Source organism: Danio rerio, chromosome 2 (genome assembly GCF_049306965.1).
Source record: "Danio rerio strain Tuebingen ecotype United States chromosome 2, GRCz12tu, whole genome shotgun sequence".
NCBI lineage: Eukaryota > Metazoa > Chordata > Actinopteri > Cypriniformes > Danionidae > Danio > Danio rerio.
Genome location: NC_133177.1, coordinates 17,771,930 through 17,795,000, shown reverse-complemented (window position 1 = coordinate 17,795,000; position 23,071 = coordinate 17,771,930). Strand labels below are relative to the sequence as shown.

Genomic DNA, 23,071 nt, shown 5'->3' with positions numbered 1-23,071 from the left:
CTACTATCGTTCTCAATAAAAAAAAATTTATAGAACATAGAATTCTTACAGTTGTCTTGATTGTGTGTTATAGGGTCCTCCAGGTCCAGCAGGTCCTCTGGGTGTTGTCGGAGCTCCAGGTCCTGCTGTAAGTACTTACATTGGGGATATTCAAGCACTTTTATCAAGTTATATTACATCATCTTGGCTTAGAATTAGATTTTGGGAACATTGTGTCATGCATATTCATATTATGTGTTCATTCTATAAGCATAAGTACTTGACAATCAAAATAACATTAGTGAACCACAAAGTGGCATTGCCAACTTACTGGCTTTGCATGCATAATACAGCACTTACAGTATAGTCATTTTCGGGAATTACATTGACAATGTTGTCATCTGCACATGAAACATAAAAAAATATAGATTTTAGTGCATTGTTGTCATGTAAATGTACCCAAAGCTTCCGTCCAGAAACGCTGTTGCATAACCAAAACACTCAACGGGGTTTCGCGCTCGTGCAAATAATTAAACATTAAATATAAAACAATGTTTAAACCAGTGTCCGTATATATCTTAGAAAATACTTGTATACTGTATGATCAAATCATTATCTTTTGGCTTGATAAGGGTTACATCAGCTGCCCAAAAATGTTCTCTCAATGGGCAGTTCTGCTTGTCTAACCCTGGTGTACAGTGCTCCAGGTGGACTGTGCATATATTAAATGCACTATAAGTTGCTGTGGATAAAAGTGTCTGTTAAATGAGTAACTGCTCACATTTGCTCAGTTTTGCCTCTGTCACACAGCCTGCTGAGTTGATAAAGTAGCAATGTGAGCAAGTAGTCAGGTCCAGGTGGCACACAGTTGAATATTTAAAGTTTATGACTCAAGCTGAACACTCCCAGCTGGGCCTCTGCCTTTCCCTGATACATGAGCTCTATAAAAGCTGATAATTACACCTATTCTTCGCAGAACATTCCTAGAACCTCTTCAGCATTTCTATTGAGTAGGAGATGTGTGAGATGTTAAATCTATGGGATGACTTGATGTTAGTGCTTCTTATGAGATCTTAGTCACTTAAATATGAACAATATTTGATTGAGCGTTTCTTTAGATGCTTTTATTTGGGCTGTCACTTGACTGAAAAATAAAATGTAATTAAACTAATTATATTATGATCATGTCTACACATATTTGCATAATATGTCATATAAAATTAGGTTTTCTGACTGCATTGCCATTCTCTCTAAATCTGAATCGATTCAGAGCTTAGTTTTTACCAACAAATGGCACTGTAGTGTATGCTTTACAAAAAGCCAATCCCTAAAATTAGAAAAGGTTTAACTGAATACGTGAGTGTTTATAGTGAGCTGTTAACATTAATCCCGTCACATATAAGCCAAGGTGCAAGTACATCTGACTACTTGCTGTATATAGTAAAGCTCATCAAACACTGTGCTGCATCACATCTTTTAGAATTGTAAACATTGTTTTCAATGAGTTAATGCGCATGATGCATATATAATAAATAAAAAATTCACAGTATTCGAAGCAAAATTTTACAAACTAATTTGGTGAGGAGCACGTGATATGATTGATTGTGGCTGGTCTCTCATCTGTAATCATTAGAAAGCCAATCAGATTATTCCAAACAGCCCGACTAGCATTACTCCCTAATCTTCATTTTTTGATGAATGCCCCCATCCACCCCATCTCCACCTTTCCTCTGTTACCAGGGGGAGCTCTCAAGACATACCTGATCTCGTGCCCCGTCAGATGCTCATCGACCAGGCAGGAGCCCTGGGCTCAATTATCTCTGAGCTCAGGGTTTTCTCTTGGGACAGCATGCCAAACCTGCTATTATTATCAAGCAATATCTAAGTGTAAACTCTTGAAAAACAGCATGCAAGAAGTATCTGAATGACCAACTATTTCTGGCGAGATTCTGAAGTGCCCATCCGATGCTACGATATCCCATAATGCCATGTAAAATAATTCATGAATGGTATTGAAGTGATGCAACTGACGCTAGTATGTAAATGGCAGATGTAGTACATCCAGGTTTCATTCATACTACTCACATTCATACTATATAGCACATACTTTTCTAACGGTCGTGTAGTAAGTTCAAATGTAATATATACTTAAGTAATAGGTAATTTGGAACTCAGCCTCGGTGTCTGTTTGTGTTGCTCGTCAACAAATATAAAACTGGGTGTTCAAGCATTCTTCTTTGTGAGCGTTTGACTGAATGGTTAAAAAACTTACCTAAAGCATCACCTGCTATTAAAAACTAAGCTCAGAATTTATTCCAGAGAGAATTGTGGTGCAAAATTGCAAACTTTGCAAAAACAATAATTGCAAAATTAATCTCTAATAGGCAAGACATCGATTTACGTTCACAGCCCTACTTTAATGACATCAATGTAAGAGCCAGTTTAAAATTAAAGGTCTTGGTGTACTTCAAACTAAATAAGGATCTGATGTGACATAGTTTTCAACAATAAATAAAATCAAGCCAATCAAAAGTTGTAGGGAAAAACATGAAAAGTATTCATTCACATAGCTTTAAAGGGCACCTATGATAAAAATCATCTTTTGTAAGCTGTTTGGACAGAACTGGGTCCCACTTTATATTGAGTGTCCTTAACTACTATGTACTTACATAAAAAATAAATAAATAAATACAATGTTCTTACTGTGTTTATAATGTATTTGAGAACACTTGTGTTGCTTTTAAGTTGGTATAGAGGTTGGGTTATGGACAGGTTTGGTGGTATGGGTAGGTTTAAGGGTGAGTTAAGGTGTAAGGAATGGTCAACAGTGTATTTACAAATGTAACTACAAAAGTTAATTACAGATGTAATTACATACATGTATTTAATCAAGCATAAGTACACAGTAAATACATGTATTTACACTAAGTACATTGTAATAAACTATTAACTCCTGTGTAGGTACATATTAGTTAAGGCCACTTAATATAAAATGGGACCCAGAACTGTGTGCAGTTATAGTGTGTCCACAAACATATTAGAGTGAAAGGAACACAATAAGTATCTTTTTTTCAAATTTAATGATGTTAACATAGGATTCAAAGCCCTATGTTAACATCATTCAAATTGAGGCCCACCGCAACTTGACATAGGAGTGAATTGATTGACAGCCCCATATTAACATGTCTCCATAGTAATGCGTATAATCATATCAACAAGACCGGACGTGCACAAAACAACCAAGATTTGGTTATTTTGGTTCTTTAGAGGTAAAAACATAAACGGGTAATAAGTGAAGACCTTGAGGGGGATCTGGGGGGCGCACCGTTTCAAAACGGTCAAATTTTCTCTACCTGCCTATGTCATTTTTTGCCTGCACAATCAAATTAAACGCCGCCCTATCTGGGAACACTCAAGCACATAAGAACAGTGGGTGGGAAGAACCAGCTCTTTGGCAATAAAGGCACAGGCAACAAAAACAGCTACACTGTTAAAGCAGCTCTCATTTTTCAAATTTAAAAAGGTATGATAAATAATCTGATGGGTGTTTTGAGTTAAACCTTTCAGACACATTCTGGAGACACAAAGGATTTATATTTAATCTTGAAAAATGGTTCAAATTAGTGTCCTTTAACATTCAAAATAACATTTCCAGTACAACAATGTGATGAAGGTAAGTTAAGGCCGGTATATAATTGTGCGTTAAAAGAACACGGTAGGTTCAGTGATGTACCCTTTGCTGAACAAACCCTGATGCGTACCTTTAAATCACAATTAACTACATTCCGTGATGCAGCTTCTGTGATCGGCCAACTTGGTATAGCTGTAGTGAGCTGAAGTTTTGGTCCTCAACTGTAAATGATGTCTAAATCAATTATTGTGTAAAGGGAATGAAAAAATAATTCCAAACAAACATGCAGCGTCCCTTGATAAGTTATTATTATTTTTTTTTTTTTACCTTTAAATGAGATTCCAAAAGGGACTGTCAGTTAATATCAGGGTATTAACATTTAGTAAAATTCCAAATATTAGGAAAAAGAATAGCATCGGCTGGCATACGAAATGAAGTTCCTTTTGCTGATTACCTGTCAAGCATTTTTTGTGTGTTTAAAAGACATCTAATAAACATCCAAACATAAACATCTTGGCTAAAACAAGGCTAATTGTGCTGTTTAGGAAAATCTAATAGGCGTCTAAAAATTTGCCCAAAATTAGACTAGTCATTAATTAGATAAGAATTAACTAGCACGCATGTGTAGTCTGTCTAAACTGTACATTTGATGACTAGTTTATTTTTGGCCTATCCTTGCCTCATTCACACTAGCAGCTGCTTAAAGCGCAAGTCTGTGTAAGTCTATACAGCACGAATACAACCGGCCTCTGAGCGAACTGAAAGAGGATCACGTGAGCTCTACTGGTGCTCCTATTGACTGCTGCTCAAAAAGTTGCTTTTCGTTTGTATAAAGTTGAAGGATTCTCAACTTTGTCACGGCTCTCGATACACCCACCTGGTCGCCAATGGTTGCTGTCACTCACATAGATTGAGGTCACCGGAAATTGCTCACTCTGCATTGAAATGATCGGTCGCTTGTCGCTTCGTCACTGCGAGTCACTTGTACTGTGAATGAACCTTTAGTAGTTTAGCCTAGTTCTAGCCACAATGTCTTTGTTTGGATGTCTTTTAGCAAAATGACTATAACCAAAATGTTAAATAGAGATTTATTATACATTTACACTTTACTATGATGAATAGCAGAAGTCTGTGCTTTCCGAATTAATCATGACTGACATTCCCTTATAGTCTCCAATACAACCACCCCATAATATTCTAGAGCGACTTGCCATTCAGCCGCCTGTAACCCCACATCTCTTTAATAACTTCATGTTATCCCGCATTTGTTTGCACCATCCCGAACGTCTCCTTCACCTTCCACTGACCCTGTAGAGCAAGCAGCGTCTGAAATGAGGGCAGCAGATTCTCCTTCTCCTCAATTCCTCGGGGTGTCCCTCTGAATAACATGTCTTTTCAAGCTTGACTTTTGATGTCTCAGGGGGTCGATCTCATTTTCATGCTTGTCTGCGCCGTACAGTAGAGTATGAAAGACATTCTGGGGTCAGAAAGTTGATTTTTTTGCATGTACAGAGAGTGTTGTGCTGTGATTCTCTGTGTTTATTTCAGTTTCAGATAGTCTGTCTGAATGTTTTTTGCTGTAGGGAAGTGATGGAGAATCAGGACCCAGGGGTCAGCAGGGGATGTTTGGACAAAAGGGAGACGAGGGACCCCGAGGTTTTCCAGGTCTTCCTGGTCCCGTTGGATTGCAGGTAAAGTAATCATTACTGAGTCTTTGTGCTTTTCATAATTATGTTTTTTTTTTCAGTCTCATGTTAAAAAAAAGGTGTTTTGATTTTGTTTATTTAACTTGTGTCTGTAGATTTCAATTAAAGGTGATGAAACGTTTTTTTCAAAATATTTTTTCTTACAATTTCTTTTACTGAGGGATATTATGTAAATTATCTAAACTATATACCAATAACAATTTATTTCATTACATTTTTATTTCTAGCCATGTGCAATATTTTCTGAATTGAATGAAGTGATAAAAAGATATTCCAAAAATCCCTGTTGTAACATATAAAACATGTAAAATAAATATAGATTATTAAAGAGAATAAAGATTATTTTGCGGTAGAAATCCATTGAAATTAGCGTATACTATATATAAATATTAGTGGTGGGCTGTTGTTGGCATTAACGTGCTGTGTTAACACGAGACTCTTATCGCGCGATAAAAAAATATTGCCGTTAATGTATTCTCAAAGTTGAGTTGGGTGCTGGGTCTATTCTACGCAAGCTATGGTGACTTTCAACGTGATATTTTAGCGCAGATGTATACCTGACTGGTGAGCCGTCTGACAAAAAAATCCCTTCTGAATCAAATCAGCAGGATGCCTGACTTAAAATGCTGTTCGGCAGTTTTCTTTCATGCTGCCGTGACAAACTGGGGTATTAGATGCAAAAAAGAAGTTAGAACTGGTTGAGAGTGTTATGGAATTTAAAAACGCATGCCAAATGAAAAAAAAATTAAAAATCTGTATTTCGCGCAGATCTTGTCAGAAAAAATGGCGAAAAGTCCTTCATGACGGGAATAGTTTGGTCGCGGTGTTTACTTCAATAATGTCACTAATCTATGCATACTCCACATGTCTTAATATCATTTCTGTTTTGTTCAGTAATGACTGTAGTCAGATTAAGGTGATCAAAATATGAATATAACAGCATATATGTGCTATAACAGCACATTCAGCATGCAACCCTTGATGGAGCTGCTAAATATCAGCTGATTTGGGGCCCATCAGTTAGCTCCAAATTTCTGTTTTTAAGTGCAAAAAGGAAATTATTATAGCTGTTTGTTTTTCCTTATTACATTACATATTATTGTGTTTCTCTTTGCATGTATCACACCATAATGATCAATCTACATGTATTTAGTGCAATAACACATCCTTAAGTTTGAAATGTCTGAGTTTTTCTGTTTAAAAGTAAATTAGATTTACTTGGCCAGAGTTCCTGTGGTGACGAAAGTAACACTGTCATATATCTTCCTCTGCTAATAGCAGGGCTCCCAAAATCTGGTAGCCTGATGTCCTGGGGCTATTGTTTTTTTTAGTCAGGCTACCAAAATCTATCTACACGCTGCCTAGCGGGCCAGTGGGAGGAAAAATATATTTCAGTGCTTTTAAATTTTCTCACAACGTAGATAAATATGTTCGTGCTGTGCTGCTGATAGGGCAGCAATACATCCACTTCTTGATAATAAAGGAGGGAATCCACACTATTATCAGCTACCTCCCAAATTACATACCATAGTGTTTCTGTCAGTTTAATCACTTGTTCTGTACTGAATGTGTGGCACTGAAGCACACATCACTTACGGTGTCACCGACAAACGATTCAGATATAGGAATACCTTGAGCTAAGTTTAAAATGTAATAATCGTATGTTTCATATTTAAATCACTTTAACATGTGTCTGTAGCAGCAGTCTAAGCAGAACATCCTTATTCCGTTATCTTACATGCCGGCTCCAAAAAATGACTTCAACAAAGTATATGTGAAGCTGCGCTTTGGTGGATTTGCTCTTTAGTGTTTGAACTTTTATCAGTGAATTTAAAACCACACTGAACTAAACTAAACTGAACTTCAACCCTGGAATCTGGACTTTACTAGAACTATGTTAGGCTGCTTTGACACAATCTACATTGTAAAAAGCGCTATATAAATAAACATGAATTGAATTGGATATAAAAATTACATTTATTCAAAAAATAATAAACATAACATTAAAATAAATTATTTGTAACATTATTTTCTCACCTCAGAATTGTACAGAACTGTACAGTTTAATAAGACATGTCTTTCGTGGGGTTCGTTTCACATTGTGTTAGGCCTGTCTAAGCTATGTGAACTTTAAAATATATATCTTTATGCAATTTGATGGAAGTGAAATTTAAAATGAAAATGCCATTTAATATTTTCTGCTAAAATAAAGGACAAATATGTTTGCAGTAAACATAAAGTCATAGTTAGATTTATTTACAATAAAGATTAAGCCAATCAATCTAGCAAATATTGTTGTGTTACTTTTGACCTACCCGTATGTTACTGCCGATGGAGGTAAAAGTAACAATGCGCAACTTTTGTTTAAATTGAAATTATATTGAAGCTGTTCTACATTGATACAAAATAGCATCTGATTTTGATAGAGAACTCTTGTGAGTTGTGAGTACTTGTTAGTTACCATGGCAAAATATATTTCTATATACACATTAACCATTAAAAACAGGTTTTTATGAAAAAATATTACTTTCGTCCACACTATACACACACACACACACACACACACACACACACACACACACACACAGTTGGTTGAATTCAGTTATTACCCTGCCTGAATTATTAGCCACTTTGTTTATTTTCCCCCCAATTTCTGTTAAATGGAGAGAAGGTTTTTTAACACATTTCTAAACATAATAGTTTTTAATTTCTAATAACTATTTTAAAACTAACTTTTTTTAAACTCTTCTATACAGCTTTAAGTGACAGTTAAAAGCTTAATTAGGTTAACTAGGCAGGTTAGGATAATTAAGCAAGTTATTGTATAACGATGGCTTGTTCTGTAGACTTTAAAAAAATATATAGAAAAATATATAGCTTAAAAGTGCTAATAATTTTGACCTATATATAATATAATTATTTACTATTTATAATTTTTGCTGTTTATTTATTTAAAAAAAAAAAAAAAAATATATATATATATATATATATATATATATATATATATATATATATATATATGTATGTATATATATATATATGTATGTATGTATATATACATATATATATATTGTTTTTGTTTTGTTTTTTAATAAATAAACAGCAAAAATATATATAATACAGCCTTTTAAACTGTAGCATGGTTTTCACTTGATATTATTAAGATATAAAATATTATAACAGAAAAATTCTGTACCTATTTGGGAATGATAGCAGAGTGCATTTCAGATGACAACAGAGGCTGTTACTCAACACAGCAATATTGCAGAGTCACTCAGTGCAATTGACTAGTAATCAAAGATAATAGCAATAGTGATTCATTCCAACTGTGCTAATTGTTTGTGTTCCACGTCTCTTTGTTAGTGCCTCTCGCAAATCCTCCAAGATAATGATTTTTGATCTGAAGAAATTAGCCATCTTAATTTGTTTTGAAGTTTGGAATAACTTGTTTATGGGGCGCTTTATTAGAATGGAGACATTTCATTATCTTTTCCAAACCGACCCTATATAACGCATTATTGTTCTGGCAGTTCGGAAAATTGTCTCCCTCGAAATGACTGTGAAATATCACCTCTGTCCTTTTATAGCAACACAACATTTATCACACAATAAACTGTGAACCGTGAGTTAGCGGGTACCAAGGAGCACAGGGCCGGCTGTCGAATGCAGTGACCCAGAATAGCCTTCTAATTACAGATGTTGTGGATGAACAATGGAGAGACGTCTATTGGTATTGCTGGTTGATAATGATTTAAACAAGATTCAAACCTCAAATGCAATTATGTTGCTAAACGGATCTCTGTGCTATTTTTGTGCTTCGCATTTTGAAAGTGAGACATTCACAGGCAACTGAATGCAAATGTGTTAATTGCCATGAGGTTACTTCTACTGCTAATTACCAAAAATTGTTATTTGATTAATAGTGTTTACCCAGTGGCTCAGAAATGTAAATGTGTACTATTAATATGCAGCACTGTGAGACTGATTGTTATTCTGACTTATCATGTTATTCATTGGGGAAGAGGAGTCATCTCGTTGTGTCCTCTGTTGTTACTGAAGCACCTTTTAAACTAATAGATAAACTGTTTGCTGGGAATTCGAGTTGTGCTGGATTAATTTGTAAAACTTGTTTTCGTCTAGGGTTTGCCGGGACCACCAGGCGAGAAGGGAGAGAATGGAGATGTTGGCCCAATGGTGAGTTCTTTGTTGTTGAAACCCACAATTTCATTAGCTCTGTACTAAACATATGTGCATTCTTTAGAGAGGGGGGAGGGGGGGGGGGGGGGCATGCATGCCATTAAAATATTTTAAAAAGGTCATTGTTTTGTTTATTTTGCTAACTTTTATACGTAAAAGCAATTAAATGTTCATATTTGTCACTTGCTGGATATTATTGCATCACTTCTTTTCCAAATCTCTCTAATGCCAAGTTCACACGATTTTCAAAGTTGTCGGATCACTGTTGTTTTCACATGCACAACTCTCTGGGGCAGCGTTAAGTTGCTGTTGTGTTCACACTAAACAATGGATCAGTGACAGAAGGATACACACTGCATGAGTTCACTAGAGGACTAGTGCTGGACGATTAATCATTAAAAGATTGCAATCGTGATTTGACCCTCCTGCACATTCTTAATCCAGCATTACTAAGATTTTGACTATTTTATTTTGAATATTTTGTTTTTTATATTGGAGACAAACATAAACGGAGTTGCACAACTCTTTAAATTGTTTTCTAGAAGTCTGCCTATTGTTTTTAAAGGGTATAATTAACAAAAGTTTCAATTCTGTCTTCATTTACTGTGTTGCATAATTGTGGCTGTGTTGGTAGTAATTATAATTTGTAAGTAAATAAAATGTTTTTTTTTTTATACAAGGAAGGCATTTGTCATCAATTTCATGAAACATTGTGATCTTATAAAACACTCTGATTGAATTGTGTTTTTCCAAAGGCCTTCCTTCTGAAAAAAGGTAGATTGCTCTGTTTGACCAGTTGACATAGGCCCCATTTACACTTAATATGTTTGTATTAAAGTGCATAACCCTAGCTATGGTTACGCAGTCTGTCCACACTACCCTGGAGTTTTTGAGCCCCTAAAACGGAGCATTTTGAAATTGCTGAGGAGGCCATTTTCATTCTTTAAAATGCTGTGTCAGTGCATAAAGAGACATCTGAAAATAGAGGCGTGGCTGCAGACATTCGCTATCTCATTGGGGTTTTTTCCTCAATGTCAATTAGCTTACACAAAGTTCAGTCTTGAATTCTTTCCTCATAAGTTCAGACTTCCCATGTTTAATATGAGTAACAAACTCCTGAGGACATGTCAGGCAAATCTTCGAAAAGGAACAGTGTACTTTATAACCTCACAATGGCTACGTTGTTTTAACTTTCTTAAAAGGAAAACATGATATAAGGAACTCCCTATTTTCATTTTGATATATACCAAAAATGTTAAGGCATCGTGTAGCTACTTATTTATAGGACCATCATCTTTACTTTATGCATATGTATAACAAAACAAAGCCTATAAAATTACTGCCTCCTTTCATTTTCATTGAAATATATGAAAAATAACCGTCTCTTGCTGAATATCAGTTTTAATAATCAATAATTGCCATTATAAAATTATAACGTGCAGTAAGTTTATAGGAAATAAAGGTAAATAATTAGTCAAATGTGCAGAATCAGTGAACATGGTTACATAAATTAATATATTAACTTATTTTTGTACTCAGCCAAAACACATTACCTGATAACAAGTAATAGATTCTAAAGACTGAGGAGTTGTAAGATAGACGACCAGATAAATTAAATATCACATTTAACAACTATAGTGAGATGAGATCTAGCGGTAGATCCTTGATGAACTTTCCGATGTGGGCTGCTCTCACCTGAAGAGGTGTGCTCAAAGCACACAGTGACTGCCTGGAGCTCAGACAACCACATATGCTGCAGTGCATGCCAGAGTGTGTGTTTGGTCCTGTGATGTGTGTTTTCAGCAGTGTAGTGTGGCTGGAGATCTTTTCAGAAATAGTAGATTAAACGCCAATAATGATGTGAATAATTTTTTTCCCCAAAATGCTGTTTTAAATCTAAAACACATCAATGTAAATGGGACCATGGCGCACTGTGATTGGTCAAACGCCTCAAGCATGTTTCAGAAATGTAAACAGTTTAAACCAATGGTTTCCAAATCATGTCAATCCTGACATTTGTTTTACCCTATTTCAAGGACAGTGCAGAGAATGAAGCAGATTGATCAAAGCCAGCAAATGCCTTTTTTGCGCTTTACAATAGTTACTTTTTCATTAGTAAATCAAAGCACAGTGACTTCACAACATGCTGTATCCATAACTCTACAATTCAGTGAAACTTTATCATTTTGTCTTATGGTAAATATAACCTAATTGTTGCACTTTATTGCACTAATATTCTGTTTGTCATTTAATTTACAGGGTCCACCCGGTCCTCCTGGCCCTAGAGGTCCTCAGGGTTCTAGTGGAGCAGATGTAAGTTCAGAAGGAAAATATTGAATAACAATAAGAATAACAAAGGTCATTTGTAAATTGAATGTGTCAGATTTCCAGTTATTTTTAGCTTGTTATGCTGCCTGCTTTAGCAAACTGGTATTTCTTGCCACAATATTTTATTGTATTGATTTATAATGTATTGTCTGGTATATTTCAAATACTGCATTCATTGAAATTATTATCAAGTATGTAGTACAGACAGTATTTACTATGCTGTAATTCTAATCATTATTATCATATAGTGGCCCTATAATTAAGCATACGTCTTAAACATTCATAGACAACAAGTTGCTTTCTTGTTGAAAAATGAGGTTGAAACTCTAAATGAAGGATTTTCGAATCAGCAGTGCTGTTATTTGATTGACAGGGTGCTCCTGGTCCTCCTGGAGGTATTGGCGCAATGGGTGGAAATGGTGAAAAGGTAGGATCTATTTGGGATTATTTACTGTACATAGATTTCACATTATGTAAGGAAGCCCTGGTACAAACAAACATGTTTTCCTTCATCTTTCCCCTCAGGGTGAGACCGGAGAGGCAGGTAATCCAGGACCACCAGGAGAGCCGGGTACACTTGTAAGTGTATATTCGTGTCTGTTATGGTGAATCATCTACCAGACGTCATTTATTAATCTGTTGTTTATGGAACAAAACCCCTCAAATGATTATGTTTTTAACCATGAACACATAAAGCTATGCTTTTATCAGTGTAATCAGGTTAAAGGTATAATTCAGCAGGAAACAAAATAGAAATATCCTTGGGCCGTACTTATTTCTTCAGTGAAACATTAAACAACTAATTCATATAATGCAAGTCAGCAGCGCTTTGGGAGCCAAAAGGCACAAAGAGGCACTGACGAGGAGGTCTTATGAAGTGAAATGATCAATCTGTGCAAGAAACTGAACATTTACAAAATGATTACCTTTAACACACAGCATTGTCAAACAGCCTCGAGTGTTTTCCATTTTAAAAGACTAGAAGAGCTGAAAGTGCCAGTGCCATTCCCTTGCATTTTACAAATCACTAAGTTCTATATTTTCAGCTAAAAGTCTTTTGCTGTACTGAAACAAATGGACATAGTGAATAAAGTACCAGCACATACAGTATTTGGGTGAACCTTTTCTTTAAGTTTACTGTTCAATGTGGTACATCAGTTTCCACACTCTGCTTTAGAATGGACAGATGAATATTTTCTACCAGCTTATGCTGTAGACGCAGAAGTGATCATCTCTTGTATTCCAGATGGTTGCTGTTATCATTATCCTTTTTCACTTAGGAACATGTTTTGTCCTCCACCTGCTGCACAAACCTGTTCATGTGATATTAGCGTCTTAAATGCTGACGTTTGTCTGTTGCTCTCAATACTTTTTGGACTAATGAGGACAATCTCTTAATGTAGATTTCTGCTTTTAGCAGCAGAAGTTTAAAGCATATTATTGCATTATAATTGTGTATTATGTTATTTATGTTATTAATCAGTTCATTTTAGTAAATTCTACTTTCATGAATAAACATTTCTAATTGCATGTTAACTAGAAAAATTTAGATTCAAAGATTATTATAATTATATTGTTATTATTTTATTATTAATAAAGCAACAATCCAGTATGGTCTCACAATGAGCAACTGGTTTCATAACCAACAAAAATATATAATTAAAATAGATAAATAATAAAGAATGATATATTTTAATACAGTATGTGCTGTAGTATTTATTTTAATTAACAAACTTTTTTTTTGAAGATGATGATTGAAAATATGTCAATTACATGAGAATAACAATCAGTCACCAGTAGCAAAGCGTAACCATTCATTTGTTGTATCCAACATTTTTTTTCAGAGATTGTGCTCTTCAAATGTTATTAAAAACTGACTTTAAATGGTCAGTTTAATTCACCTTTATTTGTGTAGCGCTTTTACAATGTAGATTGTGTCAAAGCAGCTTCACATAGAAGATCCTAGTAAATTGAAACAGTGTCAGTTCAGTTTTTAGAGTTTAAGTTCTGTTCAGTTTAGCTCAGTTCAGTTTAGTTTAATAGTCACTACTTAGAGTCCAAACACTGAAGAGCAATCCATCAATGCGCAGCTCTACAGATTTCGAACCATGCAAGCCAGTAGCGACAGCGGCGAGGAAAAAACTTCACCAATTTGCGAACGTGAAGAATTAAAAAACCCTGAGAGAAACCAGGACCAAATTTTCTAACGAAACAATTTCATACCAACTTTAATGTCTCATTTAGCCATAAAAAGCATATCTTTCATTTATGGTATTCACCATGGATGGGTGAGAGCTGGATGTTGATACTTCTAATGTTGCTTCTTAGGGACCCAAAGGTGAGCTTGGAGAGAAAGGAGAAGCTGGTCCTCCGGGAGCTGCAGGACCTGCCGGTGGAAGAGGACCTCCTGGAGATGACGGTCCCAAAGGAAACCCAGTAAGTCATCGTCTACTGAACATCTCATTCATCTGAAATTCAATTCAATTCAATACATGTTTATTTATATAGCGCTTTTACAATGTACATTGTTTCAAAGCAGCTTAACAAAGAGTTTTTGGTAAATGTAAATGATAAACTGAAATACTGTTTTATGACTGAACTGATCAGTAAGTTTTTTTTTTTTTTTTAATTTAGGGTCCTATCGGCTTCCCTGGAGATCCAGGTCCCCCTGGTGAGCCCGGAGTTGGTGTACGTTCAATATGGACATTCAAGCACATGCTATTATCATAAAAGGCTTTAATGACTAATCAAAAGTCAAAATGTCAACAAAAAAAGCAGATTTAGTTATTCATGAATTGGGGTTTTACATTGTACACAAATAACCTTTGTGATTTATGTCACTTTGTGTCTGTGAAATGGCAATTTTTGTGGATAAACATAATGCATTGAAAAGTCAGGTTTATTTAGAACAAGAATGATCTGATGACTTAATAAAAAATGCTATATTTAGGGACCTTTTTAACATAAATACAATAAATTTATTATTATTTAATAATTTTATTTATTGTACTTATTTTATTTTTTTACATTATTATATTTGCATGTCCAGAATGCTTAAAAACAAATCTTGTGATGTGTATGATGCTTGATATAAAATAATTTTCAAGGCAATGTTGTGATGTAATGTCCTGTTTTACATACAGGGACTGGATGGACTTCCCGGAGACAAGGGAGATGATGGAGATGCCGGTCAGCCTGTGAGTGATGGTCGATGCTGACTGAAAATCATATGTTATTTTCAAACATGATGAAACTTCCTAGATAATGAATTATTTTCACCACAGGGTCCACCCGGTCCATCTGGTGAAGCTGGTTCTCCAGGACCCCCTGGAAAGAGAGTGAGTAGTTTACCGGTCGTTTCGATCTTTATGTTAGAGTTTGGGGATCCTACTGTGTTCACACTTGGCAGGTTTGGTTTGATTAAAACCAACTCGATTGCTCTGTTAGTGCAGTTCATTTAAAAAAGATTGAGTGTTGCCTTTAATTGAAACAATGCTATATTTTCATAGATCTTTTCCACATTTCTGGGTTTCTCAGTAGTGAAAAGTGTCATAGTTGGGTAAACTTAAAGAGCAGTGAATGGGAGAGTACAACAATATATATATTTTTTACAAACTTATTTGCTGATATAATAAAAGAAAAAACAACTATGATGTTATAAAGACTTTCAGAAAAAGGAAAACATAGTGTGAGACTGATGATGGCAGCCAGAAGAGAGAATAGCATCAAATTTACTCTCAGCCCTATAGACGCTACATTAGAAATATCTCACTTTTTTTTTTTTTTTTGGATGCAAAGATGATACAATAATTTCACAAAGGTATATAAATGTTCACACTTTTAAAAAATAAATCTTATCATTCAACACTTTCGAAAATTTTATATTATGATGACCATTAAATGCTTCATAACAATCTTGTAAAAACGGTCCAATAAGTGTTATGTACCACAGTATGATCAGGCTTGCTTTTCCACTGCCAACATTACCCTTAATTACTAAGTATTAAATTTAGACGAGTGGCTAACGCATGCAAATAGATAATGGGAGTAGTGTTTACACATGTTTGCTTTTTTTTTCTACACGACAAGTGAATGGCCTCGTAAACAACAATGGAGGACATATGGCAGGTCTCACTCTTGCTTCTTGGCATGTGGCTGTTTGTCACAAGAAGATGATAAGCTGTATGTGTGCTCTGATCAGCCATGGTTCCTTTCTGCAGGCTGTCATTGTTTACATGTGTCACTGTGCATTTAAAAATAGCTTTTACTGTTGTACATTCTCTGTGAATCAGTCAGTGCTCAGCAGTGAGTCTAACGCCAACCTATCATAGTTTATGGGGAGGCGTTCACACCAGATTTGCATGTAAATCACACTATTCACATGTAATTAGACGATTGAACATTTAGGGCCTTATCATACACCCGGCACAAGGCACGACGCAATAGTTGTTTGCTAGTTTCAGCTTGGTGCAAGAGTCCTTTGCGCCACGCTGTTTAAATAGCAAATGCATTTGCACTCATATATGTGCCCATAGGCGTTCTGGTCTAAAAAAGGAGGCATGTTAAGACATATTGCTGGCACGTTGCTATTTTGAGAAACTATAATAGATTGTTGAATAGACCAGAACAAAGCCGGTCTGTTGTCCTGCGCAGAGCGTTAGTTGTGCACCTCGCTTGCACACTGCTTAATACAGACAGGATGTAGGCTACAGCAATTCGCAAATATCTTTACTTATGAAATTAAATTAAAATATTAAGGATATAAATAGGATATAATAAGGAGATATATATATATATATATATATATATATATATATATATATATATATATATATATATATAGGATATAAATATAAAGGAATAAAAAATTACAAAAATTATTATTTTCTAGCCTACATAAATATAAAAACCATACTTTCATGCCTTCTTCATCTCGGGAGGCATTTTCAGTTTATTCATTTATAAATTGAATATAATTAACAGTTAACAGTATGCTTTTATATAATGTTATCATTATTAGCAATAATATTTATTATATGCATATTTATATTTGTTTTATTAAAAACAAGCTTAGATTTGTCCACCTGTCAGGTTTTAGACCATATGGGGCAAAGCATGTGTATTTGGATATAACTCTTTAAAAAAAATAATAACTTTTTTTAACACACTTCATTATTATTGTTCATTTATTCGAGTGCTGGAAATTAGAACTGAATTAAGAAATAGTTTTGAAACAAATTTTTGCACTTAACAAACTAAATTAATTATATATAGGCTGATGGATGTCTGTGCATACAACACGTTTCCCTATCCAAGAGAGTAAAAGTGAAAGTAAACAATGAGGAGGCTCAACTCTCATTCTCGCTCTGTAGATGCTCTGTTTAACTGTTTTCTCTCTAGTAAAGGGTTTTGTTTTTTCATTTACAAAGTCCGCCTTTTAGAAAGCAAATGCGCTATGGCGTGACGCAGCTGGCTCTTAAAGAGAATGGGAGATGAGACTGATTGGTTTATTCTCAAAACACACCCATAACTCATTAAGAGAATAAGATCAACCCTTTTAGATCTTGGGCCATGCCGCAAAGTGTATTTTTCCATCCTTAAATTAGCAAGTGGATTTTGACACCCTCTTAATGCGTTTGCGAACTGCACTTTGGACATATATACTGTCAAAATAGAGCTCTTTGAGTTTACTTCATTCACACATAAAATTCACTTCACAACAGATGCAAAATCACTCCTGTTTCATTTCAGAATGGCTAACATGGATTTGTTGAGAGGGTAGCCGTACTTTATGCTATAATTCACATATATATTTTTTTCATCTGAAGCTGCAGTTATTATTCTTTTCATATTGTGATGCAGAGAAACAGAAATTTTAAATGAGTAAACAGTGGGCGTGATTTTTTTTTATAGGCTTAAGTAGCCATTTTATTCAGAAAGATTGGGAAAGGGGTTTTAGAAGAGTTATTGCAACCTAACAGACTTCTCCTGCTCACCATTTCTGTTTGTTGTAAAAACAGACAGTTGGATCAGCGTTAGCCATGCACATTACCTCAAAATAACAGGGTGTATGTTCAGATTTCAATTAAAGATTAGAAGGGCAAACAATTATTATTTTCTAAATGACAGCACAGATTCATTTTTTACCACAAAACCAGCAATGTGAGCTAACAAAATCATATGGTTAGTTTTCATTTCTTGGGGACTGTAGAAGATTTTTAAAGTCGAGCGGTACACACAAATCACATGTTAGGCACGTCAAAGGCCCAAAATGCTCAATTCAAGCTGTACCATGTGCTTGAATCTCATCCATTTAGCACCACCTCATTCTATCGTGTCTTTGCATAGAATTAACATGTAAATCACTTGCATCTAGTGTGAATGCACCATATTGTTCTGCTCGGAATCCTTTCGGCCTGCATTCACATTACATTCGTGCCTAAGCACGTTTATGTCATTGATGATGCGCTGTTGAGTTAGCGCTCTTGCTCACCACTGGAGATTTCTTCAGTTATCTTGTTTTAGTCATTTGATATGCAGTGACAAAGACAAATATTTCGCTGAACAGATCAGCTACTTTTGACGCTCATAAACAATCATAATGTCCTCGTGCTGCAGGTATTAAGAGGTTTGCTGAAGGTGCAGCTGTGATGCAGTAAGGGGTTTGCATCTTTAATAATCTTCGACAGTTTGTGTTCATTGAACAGTAAGTGTGATTAATAAATCCATATGAAACAGTCCCTTAAAAGTCAAGTCTCGTCTTCAGTTTTGGGCTCAAGCGTGTTTTGCACTTCAAGCGTACCACGCTCTGGCACACCTCTTCCAACCGTGCCAGGGGCGGCCAAGTGATCCGTGCCCGAGCCCGATTTAGAGCACTCACATTTCTCAGATGATTCGGGAAATGGGCCTGAGCATGGTTCGGATAGCATAATGTGAGTAGGCCCTAAATGAACCGAGACCTCTGAAAAATGGGTTCCAAATTTGACTGGAAAATGAACGCAACACGTAACAAAGACATTAGCATCATTAAAAAACAAAAGACGCAGCTCCTAAAAAGGACAGACAATCCAAAATTCTGTGTATAATTAACCTAATTTAATAATTTGTGTTATTTTGTGATGCATTATGCCTAGAGGGGTACAACTCTGGTGTGACATTTGTCAAACAATTTATTTAGAGATGCACATTTTTGAAAAATCCTATCAAAGGTTTTATTTTATATTGTACCATGAATCACGTCCATGTCTTGGACCAATGCTTGTTTAATTTTTTATTTTTTTATTTTTTTTAATGTATAGCGAATTTACTGTTGCAGTACTCCATTTATGCAAAAAAAAAAAAAAATGAATGAATGAATGGATGGATGGATGCATGGATGGATGAATGAATGAATGAATGAATGAATGAATGAATGAATGAATCCTCCCCAAAAAACCCAAAACTATTCAACACTATTATTGCTGTATGTCTCATAATCAAATGTGAAACTTTATTTGCCCAGTAAAATCTTCAGTACTTGAGTTAACTGCTTCACCATATCAAACTGGATCTTTAAATTTGATTGTTGTACTTTCCATTTGTTGCAATTATTGAAAAGCATTGCTCAAAAGAGTGAATCATTTGCCAATCGGCAATTCCCTTCATAATCTAAACATGATACACAAAAGCTATTTGTTTTAAACACTAGCTTGCTGTTAAACACAAAGTTGGTTTAATTATTATAATTAAAACAGCTGAGACTTAAAAAATTTGAACAAACTCTGGTGTTTAACACATTTTTCATTCTTTAAAAAAGAATATAAATGTTCTTGTTTATATTACCCCTTTGTTGTTCCTTCCATAATCTGCTGAGGCACACATTTTCACATGAGTTTATGAGCTTCCCTTGTAAATTCACTCTAAAATTAGCCAATGTTTTATGGGGCACATTTATTTTTAACAGATCTGAACAAACAATAAATCTTAAAAAGCACTACATAGACAGGATTTTACTAGGTCTTCCCTTAGTAAATTGTTCCCAAGTGAGTAAAGAGCACACGCTGTGCCTGGGAAAAAGGCATTTCTGTGAAAGATCAGCATACCTTCATAGCTGTATGGAAAAAGGGTCTCCTCGCATCAGTTTGCATTTCTCAAGAGCAGCTGAGCTGAGGCTGACATTTAGACAGTTCTATTATAGAGTATTGACCAAAGAGCTTTGAATGACAGAACTGTGACTGCAATGTGATCGCCGAAAGGAAATGAAGTGGTCATTGTCAGCTCTGGTGCCATCCTCAAGATTTGACTTTAAATGGATTTATGCATTTTTAGCACTAGCACACTCCTCTATAAGCAGAAGTATTTGAAAGGATAGTTCGCCTGAAATTGAAAGTTATGTCATAATTTGCCTGCAGCGCACTTTACTTGTTCGATTTTTATATAGTCTTTTTTTTTTCTTTTATATTGAGGACAAATAATATATTTTGAAAATGTTGTAAACCTGTAACTAATGACTTCCACAGTTGGATAAACAAATACTATGAAAGTCAGTTGTTACAGGTTTCTATCATTACTCAGTATAGTTGAACCAAAAAAAAAAAAAAAACACACACACACACAAGCTGGTCTGGAACAATTAAAGTTGAGTAAATGATAAAAAAAAAAAAAAAAAAAAAACGATTGCTTTAACTTGTAGTTTTAAGACTCTTAACTATTTCACGTTTTCCACAGTGAGCACTATTACCATACTTATGTCAGGAAAGAAACTGAGCATGTCAGGCTTTCAATCTTAAGTACAGAATTTTCCCAAATCAGCATTTCTGTTAGCTTAAATTAATAAAAAATGCATTTCAAGACATTTCCATTTGTACCCTCATTGCTTACAACATTAAATGGGTCTGTGCATGAAGTTAATTAATTTGCTGGATCTCGCCTTCTCTGTGTTTTGAATTCAAATGTGTACATCGATATTTATTATAGACTAAATGAAAATTACAGATGGCGCTGCTTAAGACAACACTAAGAAAACAAAAGCAAAACATCATAAAGTCTAGTTGATCAGTGATTTATTTGAATAATCATGTTAACAGTGACAAAATGTGAGGACAGTGACATTAATGTAGGCTATGAATGCCTGTCCACATCATAAGATATAGCCAAAGCTAATGAACTTAAAAATAATTGTATAATTTGGACTTACTATCAACAGGGTATCAGCGGGGTCTTTAAAAATGTCTTAAATCTCAAAAGGTAAATTTTATGCTTTAAAAGGTAAATCTACTGAAATGTTATGTTGTAGGTCTTAAATCTTTTTTAACAGGTCTTAATTTTCCTGTTAATTTTTTTTTCTTTCTTTATTTTATTATTATTGTACACTGAAGTAATTGAAAGCTATCTTTTTGTTCTATTCTTGTAAGGCTTATAGGGTTTGTGAATGGATATATTTGAATTTAATAAAAAAAATGATTATTTAAAAGCAAAAAAAATGTCATTATTAATATTATTATATTAAATGTATTAATTTTTGATATTTTTTAAAAGGACAAGTGAAAATTTTTATTATATATATATATATATATATATATATATATATATATATATATATATATATATATATATATATATACATATATATACATATATATATATATACATATATATACATATATATATATATATATATATATATATATATATATATATATATATATATATATATATATATATATATATAAAAAATATATATATATATATATATATATATATATATATATATATATATATATATATATATATATATATATATATATAAAATCCTTATAGCATTTAGCCCTGTATAAGTCTAAAATTTAAATCATAATAGTCCTAAACATGTTTAAAAGTCTTAAATTTATATATCTCATATAAATATCTATAAAAAAATAAAAAACATCAAAACTAGATAAAATTGTGTGTGAAAATAGAATCAGAATTTCTGTTCTCACCTTTAGCTATTGCTAACACATTTTAAATATATAATTGATTTATTCTGTTTACATCACATTTTTCAGTAAAACATCTAAACATAATTACACATAGTTAGTATTCCTTATTTTTCAGTCAAAATGTATAAATATTTGTAAAACAAGATCAGTTTACTTCAAATTCAGTGTTATCAACATGAGTTATTTTCAGAATATCTCAAATGTTGTTGCAACATCAACCAAAGCTTGCTTATTTGCATACCAGTAAACTTTGCACACCTATTACATTTGCCTTAAAATAATTTAAATACATATTTGGGGCTTTTATTTGAGTAAAATATCTAAACATACCTAAAACAATGAAAATCTACATAAGAATCAGCATTGTGTGTGAAAATCTCAATGGCTCTCTGCACCTTTAGCCATTGCTAAGTTGCTAATGTCTTCACTCACAAAACAATGGCTTAAATCAGTATTTACCTCTTGTTTTTCTGTCACAATATATAATATCTAATATATAAACGTCCTTCATAATGTAAGTCCTCAAAATAAAAATAAATTTACCTCAAAGTATTCTTTTTTAGCATGAGAGTTGTTTTCAAAGAGTATATCAATTTGGCTGCTCCATTAGCTTGTGTTTGTGCATTAGCATATGAGTCATAACATATGTAAGAGGTTTAAAATCTAGTTTCCGGAGCTTGTTTTGGTTTTTGTAAGTTATTGGTGAGCTGAGCAGAAACATGTGAAAAGGGATGGCAATGGGGATGAAACAGCAAATACACTGCTTTGTTGTTGCCATGATACTGTTGATTAGGAAGCAGAGCCTTTTTTTAGCACTGATATCTCTGTGTAACGTTGATGTGTGGCATAGTTTTGAGATTTGTTTTTCTCTCCTCAAGGGTCCCGCTGGCCCAGCTGGTACAGAAGGCAGACAAGGAGAGAAGGGTGCAAAGGTAAGAAACCTGAGATTATTTTAAACACCACCTGAACAACCAAACAGCAAGATTATCAGATGTGCTGTGGTGTAAATCCCCCCCCGAGCATTTGATTTGTTATCTGGCCAATGCTTTTGTCTGTTGAATCCAATCTCTCACCACAAAGAAAGATCCAGACTTTGAAAATCCTCATTGAAGGACCTGAGCCTAATTGGATGCCAGAAGAAGTTAAGCTTATATTGCAGGTTTAGTCAGATGAAATGACAGGAAATCAATTTTTTTTTTCTTCGTAAAAGCTTTAGTTGTTCAAAATGATTTCCCGATCCAGATTATTTTTCACAGCACATGATAGCCATG

General features: G+C 34.2%; 1 protein-coding gene across 2 annotated transcripts in view; it reads left to right on the top strand.

Annotated features, from left to right (window-relative positions):
• The window catches only part of col11a1b (collagen, type XI, alpha 1b), a 175,342-nt gene that overhangs the window by 135,005 nt on the left and 17,266 nt on the right, over window positions 1-23,071 (top strand). Inside the window, exons 42-52 of one of the 2 annotated variants that reach the window (XM_073917530.1) lie at window positions 84-127; window positions 5,194-5,301; window positions 9,457-9,510; window positions 11,773-11,826; window positions 12,215-12,268; window positions 12,367-12,420; window positions 14,170-14,277; window positions 14,476-14,529; window positions 14,985-15,038; window positions 15,126-15,179; window positions 22,679-22,732. In XM_073917530.1, the coding sequence (XP_073773631.1) occupies window positions 84-127; window positions 5,194-5,301; window positions 9,457-9,510; window positions 11,773-11,826; window positions 12,215-12,268; window positions 12,367-12,420; window positions 14,170-14,277; window positions 14,476-14,529; window positions 14,985-15,038; window positions 15,126-15,179; window positions 22,679-22,732 (692 nt within the window). 2 annotated transcript variants of the gene reach the window in all.